This window comes from Pseudorasbora parva, chromosome 18 (assembly GCF_024679245.1).
Source record: "Pseudorasbora parva isolate DD20220531a chromosome 18, ASM2467924v1, whole genome shotgun sequence".
NCBI classification, from domain to species: Eukaryota; Metazoa; Chordata; class Actinopteri; order Cypriniformes; family Gobionidae; genus Pseudorasbora; species Pseudorasbora parva.
In genome coordinates, this window is record NC_090189.1 from 25,523,255 (window position 1) to 25,530,888 (window position 7,634).

Sequence of the window (7,634 nt, forward strand, 5' to 3'; positions counted from 1 at the left end):
GCAACTCTCGTGTTATGTCCGCGCGGCGGACTCCTCCCCGTTTCGAGCGAGCATGCAGCTCTACGCACCCACATCATTCAGATCTGCTCCTCTCAGGCCACTGGGGGAGCACAGCACGCTACACGGGACGGCGAAAAAAAGTCAAAGGGGTTAACTTGGATACACATGCGGCGGTGTTTTGATCAAAAAAACCCACCCAAGTGTACACTGAAGCGACTTTGTTATTCACGGGAAGAATTTTCCTTGATATGGGATTTGCTTTGAAAAGTACACACGAGCGTAGTTGAAGGATATAACTCCAGTATGCGGCAGTTTTGAAACAAAGGGGTCTGGAGCGCCGTTGTCTCAGTGGTAAGACGCGCTGTTGTCTTAATAAAGAGCGTAATACTGTTTCCTATAATGTTTCATTTTCAGCTGCTGCTTTAGTTTAAATAGCCGCGGTCGATTAACGCGTTTAACCTGTAACTCATTGCTTTATACGTTCACAACTCTCGTGTAGCCTATACTTGATATCGCTGTAATAGGGGTCTCGTGGCGTGCCGCAGGGGTGGATGTGCTGCGCCGGCCACTTTCATTTCGGACCGAATGGCTCTTTTTCTTTTTTTGTAAGAAATTAAGTGACCTTAACGCCGAGGGATTGTCGCTATACGAATTGTGTTTATGTTATTATGTCTCCCGCAAATAAATGAAACAAACTCGTGATTTTTAGGATAGAATGTGCGGCTGTGGTTCAGTGTGAGGTGAACTGCTTGAACTTTGCTGTACGACTGCAAGCTCACAGTAAATTTAGAAAAGAGTTTCCCACAAGCACATCTGTGACATTTTCCCTCAAACAGGCCTGAAATAGAAAGTGTGGTAGAAGTGCCTAAACTGAACAAGAATTTCTTCTTCCCCCTCTCACACTCTTGTTTGTGTTTAAGGATTGGGGCCCTTTCTGGATGGGAAAGATGGAAACAGAGGGGCAGTGGTGGAAAAGCCAGCTCGCAGCGGATATCCATCAGGCTCTGCGAATTAAGGTGAGTTGTAGCCTAATAAACAACTTTTGTATTCATCATAGGTTGTCACAGTGCAGTTTTGATCCAGATGTCATTATCCAGGCCTCTCACACATTGAACCAGGATTGGTTTGACTTGGCACAGCTTTGATGGGGAAGTGTGAAATGTCACACAGCCCTCAGAAAACGTCCCCTGACTGTGGTTTTATGAAGGTTCCTGGCCAATGCATTGTTTAGTATCGTCTACATTGGTATTCAAAACACACTTCCCTGATCATGTTCATATTGAATGTTATTTACAACTAGGAACGGTGTTCCAGGACTTTGACGAAACCAGAGTCCTCTACTTTTAGCCTTTTAGATTAAAGTAGACGCTTTCTTTTACTTATTTATTTTACTTTAGTATCCATATTATGCATATATATACTTTTTTTTAATTATTATTACACAAAACGTGCGCAGGTGTGTGTGTGTGTGTGTGTGTATCCAAAATAAAAGTTTGTTTGCATAATATATGTATGTGTATAATAATTATGTATATTTGAACACACATATATTTAAGAAAAATATATAATATTTATAAAATATTTATATATAATATATATGTGTGCGTGTGTGTATATATATATATATATATATATATACACACATATATATATTATACATATAAATAATATATGTATGTATATATAACATATGTATATATAATGTGTGTGTATGTATATATATATATATATATATATATATATATATATATAAAACATGCACATATATATAACATGCAGATATTTCTCCAACGATGTTAAAATAACCCAACGTTTTGCAAAATAACCCAACATATTGACCCAATATGTGTAACCCAACGGTTGGGTTAAAAAAATAACCCAACGTTTTTTACTGTGTATATATATATATTATAAATACACACACCCTCTATATGTTATGAAATTAATAAAAATACTTACGTTGCATCTAAAGGAAATGGAAATCTGGATACTCAGGATATTTATTGCTTTTTTTTTGTTGCTATTATTAAAATTATTTTTTAATAATTTTGTTAATATTTTAAATACATGCTGGAAAATACATGTAATTTAACTTGTCCTCAACCTGACTCCACAATGTGAAACTGCCAAACAAACAGTTTAAAAATGTAGCGAATTCATATATATATATATATATATATATATATATATATATATATATATATATATATATATATATATATATATATATATATATTCAGCAAATGATGTAAAAGTCCAGGTTAGAGCTTCTATGTCGTTATTGGTAAACTGGATGCACATTTGAAGTGGAACACTAGGAAGTGTGTTGCTAAACCATGTGAACTTTTGTTTCCTCACTGTTGAGTGAATTGCACCCATCAGACAGACAGTGAGGTTTAAGTGCATTTATTTAGTGCAGTCTGTTGCCCTTTTATTGTCCGTCCTGTTTATTGTGGGGTGTGTTCACATCCGGTTTGGAATGTGAAGTACTGTGTGTGTGTGTGTGTGTGTGTGTTTGTACTTGAGTTTGTGTGTTAGCTTGAGATTACTGGACTAATTCCTGCCTTGTTTATTCAGCATGTGTCAAGGAGTGGCAAAATGATATTATGTGACAGTGCATGGATCTTTCTTAGTTATGTTGGCATGTTATTCTCTTCACCATCGCTTTAGTCAGAGTTGCACTGTGAAATCTAGTAATGTGTGGGACTAATTCACTGGAGATTCAAATGGTTCAGCTGGTGTTGGTGGATTTTATTTAGACGGAACAATATCTCTCTGTTCACCAAAGTGCAATGCTCAGTTAATGTTGTGCAGAAATGTTCATGGGACAAATCTTTGCACAGATAGGCTATAGTTTAATTTATGTTTTGTGTGGGAGGTTGGCAGACGTCACCTCCTACTACGTCAATACCGAAAGCTAAGGGGCTTTGCAATTAATTGAAATCTTTTAAGGAGGTTAATCAGCAGCCTTGCTCTTAATTTAGCTTTTTTATTTTTTGCACAAAATTAAATTTTGAGATATATTTTTTCTGTAATGTTGTGTTCATCACTTGTGTTAAAGCTATAATTTAGTCTGTCTCTAGCAATTAAAACAGTAATATTCAAACAAGTCTGGGTGATGTTCAAGTGCCAGTTCCCGTTTTATCGGTGCGCAATCCATAAAAAATGTAAGACCATACAAAGAGGTGCCAAGCTAGTTTTATTTCCTCTAGCTTTACTTTGTTATAAGATTTCTAGATGCTTTGAAAATTGTCATTTTTAAAGCTTGTTCTCTTGAAGATGATTTGCATCAAGATATGCAGTTGATAAACCGATTCAAATACAGCAGCAGCTGTAGGGCTGTCTAAATTGCAGGCAGGGCCTACAAAAGGGCTCCTTGAGAGGGTCAGATCCCAGCCCCTCACCCCACAGGGGACAGATGGCTGTGAGACATGATGGCTAGGCCTGTAAAGGAACCAGTGCTCCCCTAAACAGCCACTATAAAGCGGCACACTCTGCCTGTGGGACTCATGTCTGGAAAGAGTTTGACAATTTAGCCGCTTATTAAGTGTGACTGCAGCCTTTTCGGGTATGTTTGAATTGTAATTTTTATGCAGTTGGTATCAGATGAATTTGAGAGCTGCTCTGGTTGACTTGACTACATAGAATGCTGATAAAACTGCAGCACTATTTAAACATTTTTGTATGTTTTATATACAATTTAGTCTGTTGTTTATCAGTTGTTTATGTTCTGACCCTTTTACAAATGCATTTATTTTGCTATTTTTAAAGTGCAATTATCATCATACATGTCACAGAATAATGCTTTTACATTTTTTTTTAACCCTAACCCTTGTCACATGATCCTTCTTACTAATAATAATAATCATACTAATATGCTGATTTGGTGTTTAAGAAACATTTCTTATTATTATCAATGTTAAAAACAGCTGTGTTGCTTGATGTTTTTGTGGAAACTGTAATACATGTCAGGAATCTTTGATTAATACAATTTAGAAAGAACAACATTTATTTGAGAAATCTTTTGTAACATTATAAATATGTATTTTCTGTCACCTTTGATCAATTGAATGCATCTTTGCTGAATTAAAGTATTAATTTCTTCTTTTTTGTGTGTGAAAGAAATGAATACTTTCATAATGCAGCTATATAAATGTATTACAGCTGTCACAATTCTTTAATCATACTAAAGTGCTTGATTTAAAAAAATCCTTGATTGCAAATCTCTTGTCGATTAAGTGGCGAATTCCACGGAAGAGAATTCCTGAACCGCATTATTACACCGTTTTCTAAGGCTGTACAAAATATCAAAACCAATTAAAACTCATAATAGTGCTTTTGCGAAATCACACATGCTGCAATTCAATATGAAATTAAGACTTCAAATGCAAAATCTCTTAAGCTTTTATTTTTTATCAGGCTCCTATGTTTAGGTTCAGTCATTTCACTTTAATGGCAATTTGTAAAAACCTCCACCTCTTTGGACAAGACATAGTGGGAACACTTTACAGTAAGGTTTCATTAGTTAACATTTGTTAATTTATTAATTAAAGGGTTAGTTCACCCACACAAATGAAGATATTTTTGGTCGAAATTGACTGCATTGACACCAATGTCATTTCCTCTCTTAAGACCCATAAAAGGCCCTAAAGACGTCGTTACAAAGTCCATCTCACTACAGTGGCTCTACAGTCATTTTATGAAGTGGCGAGAATAGGTTTTGTGCGAAAAACAACAACTAAATAACGACTTGTATAGCAATGGCCCATTTCAAACATCGTTTCATAAAGCTTCGAACCATTATGAACCAGTGTATTGAATCAGCGGTTCGGATCGCCAAAGTCACATGATTTCAGCGGTTTGACACACAATCCAAATCATGAATCGATGCTTTTGGTTTAGCTTTTTTTTGTGCACAAAAACTATTCTTGTCGCTTTATAAAATGATTGTAGAACCACTGTAGTGAGAGGGACTTTGAGAAGGGAAATGTCATTCTGGCCAATGAAGGCCTTTCTGAGCCATCGGATTGTAACAAAAATATCTTCATTTGTGTTCTGAAGATGAACAGAGGTCTTACGGGTGTCGAACACCATAAGAGTGAAGAATTAATGACAGAATTTTCATGAACAAACCCTTTAACATGAACTAACCATGAGCAATACATTTGTTACGGTATTTGTTCATTATTAGTTTTATGTTAACTAATGTAGTTAACTAATGAACCTTATTGTGAAGTGTTACTGATAGTTGCTAAATCCCTACTGTCAAGTCCTTATCGTATTCAGATCCAAGTGCTCAGGGGACCCAGGTTAGAATGTGACCCACGGTCATTTTCCAATCCCACCCAGTCTCTGTCCTGTCACTCTTCACTGTCCTTTCTGAATAAAGGTAAAAGGCTAAAATAACCTGTATACAATGTTAAATGTATATTTCAAAAGACTAACATTTAGATTTTCATCAAAAAAGAATAAATAATACATAAATAGCTATAAAAAGTGCACTGGTAAGTAAGTTGTAAACTCTAAACTAATATTAAACAAATCTAAACAATTCATTGTCATTAAGGTGGATCTGAATCTTTATTTTTTGGGCACTCTTGAATTTTTTCCCCTTTTGCTGGCAAAGGGAAGTGGTCGGTTGGTTTCTGTGGCATGTTTTTCTGCCAACAAACCGGTATTTCTGAAAGTGCTGCTGAGGCTTGAATTTGGCATGTTTAAAGCAAAAGTATTTTCTGAATGTATTTGCTTAATATTGTTATCTAATTTTTGACAGAGATGGCTTTATCGGCTTTTGAATCTGAAGTCTTCAAATAAATGTTCTGCTGGTTTCAGAGTGAAGTGCGACGCATTAATTATTGACATGCGTGCAGGTTACGCGTTTCTTCAAGCTTCTGAAAACAGCTCAGTTCACAATCACCAGGCCGTTTATGTATACTGTGTTTTTTTGTAATGCAACATGTTACAGTATTTATATACTATGTAACAAACCTTTTCTTCCTAGGAGCTGAAGTTGCCAACGTACCAGGCCCACTCTCCGCAGATTGGGATGCGCCGGTACTTTGCCGACCTGCTCGCTGTTCTCAGTAACCGATACCAGCTGTGCCCTACTGCACGTCACCTGGCCGTCTACCTGCTCGACCTCTTCATGGATCACTATGACGTAGCGGTGCGGCAGCTGTACGTCATCGCCCTCTCCTGCCTCCTCCTGGCCAGTAAGTTCAAAATTAATATGATTGCCCTGCAGTTGATGCTTTTATGTACCTGTGCTGCTGATGTTTGATTCCTTTTACCTGTACCTGATCTGGCAGTAAACTTAGTGCAGGAAGTGAAACTGAACTTATTTCATTTTGTGACTGCTCATATGAAACTGACTCTAGCTGGCTGCTGTATTGTGCTGTGTGACAGCTGTGTGCATAAGAGGCCATGGCCTCCGCTGGCCTCAAGACCTCTCAGTCAGTCTCCAAGGCAACCTATCCAACGCACAAAACCAGAAAGATACAGCTGCCCTGGCATGTTGCAAGCCCATCACAGTCTAACCGACCATTTCTGTTAGATTACGAAAGCAAAAGGAGAGCTTTGCAGTGATGCAGGAGTGTCGCCTGATGTCTCCAGTAGATTTATAGTGCAGGAAACAAGGAAGTCTGACTCGATATATACGTGCTGTGTAATGTGCTATGGCATGTTATCAGTGGTGGCACGTCTGCTTGCACACGAAACAAAAGGGGACAGATAAGATCGAGGGGGTGACTTGTGTCGCCATGTGTTGGTGTTTTTCACAGATTAAAATCTGGAGCCTAGATCAAGGCGGACACAAACAGATTTTGTAATGGCAATTAATTCAGATTGCATATGCATCTGTCCTGTATATTCGAAAGGTTGTCTTTAAATACCAAATCTCTCTCATACTTCTGACCCTCAGTATGGCGGCCTCTCGTTGGGGGGAGGGTTGTTTTGCGCTGGCCGGCAATTGGCAGTGTTCAGGCATTAATTAATTGCTTTCGACTGAATGAATAATGGCATTGCTCATGTTTCTTGTTAAAATATCCCTCCCTTTCCCTAAGTCATTGATTCAGTCGGCTGCGGCCATTGTTGGGTTTCTCTAAGAGTCGCCTGCAGTCAGTGTGTGTGGGGGACAGAGCTGGACTCTGCGCTTAAAGCTGCGAGAAATGCAAAGTTTCCATTCAGACCTAGATTTATTGTGACAAATTGTAGGGAGCTTCTCTATTTGCATAAAACAAACTGGATTGCATATTATAGAAAATCCTATTTTATGATTAATTTTAGTATTGTTCGTGCATGTTTTGAGGTTAATCACTCTGTCAGTGTTGTTAAAAAAAATTTGTTCATTGAAATAAAGCTAAAATAAGTTATAAATATTGTACGAAATACTTAGTTGCCAACTAATTAAAAAAATAAATGTAATTACTAACATGATTAAAATGAATGCAGAAATAAAAAATAAAGGTTACACTTTACAAGGTTAATGTTAGTTTATTTTAGTTAACATATTAAATGTGCGGTTCATTTGTTGCAGTATTTATTCATCTTTAATTAATTAAAATGTTAATGTTTAAATGCTAATTAAAAAAAACAAACCTTATTTGTTCATGTCAGCTAAACTCCATTAAATGTAT

The 7,634-nt window shown here is 36.9% G+C and overlaps 1 protein-coding gene across 1 annotated transcript in view; it reads left to right on the forward strand.

Moving 5' to 3' along the window:
• Positions 1 to 66: 66 nt before the first annotated feature.
• Positions 67 to 7,634, forward strand: part of ccnjl (cyclin J-like) — a 15,311-nt gene continuing 7,743 nt past the window's right edge. The window contains exons 1-3 of the mRNA XM_067422908.1: positions 67 to 351; positions 921 to 1,016; positions 6,002 to 6,212. Coding sequence (XP_067279009.1) covers positions 939 to 1,016; positions 6,002 to 6,212 — 289 coding nt within the window. The 5' untranslated portion in view covers positions 67 to 351; positions 921 to 938. The remainder of the gene's footprint in view (positions 352 to 920; positions 1,017 to 6,001; positions 6,213 to 7,634) is intronic.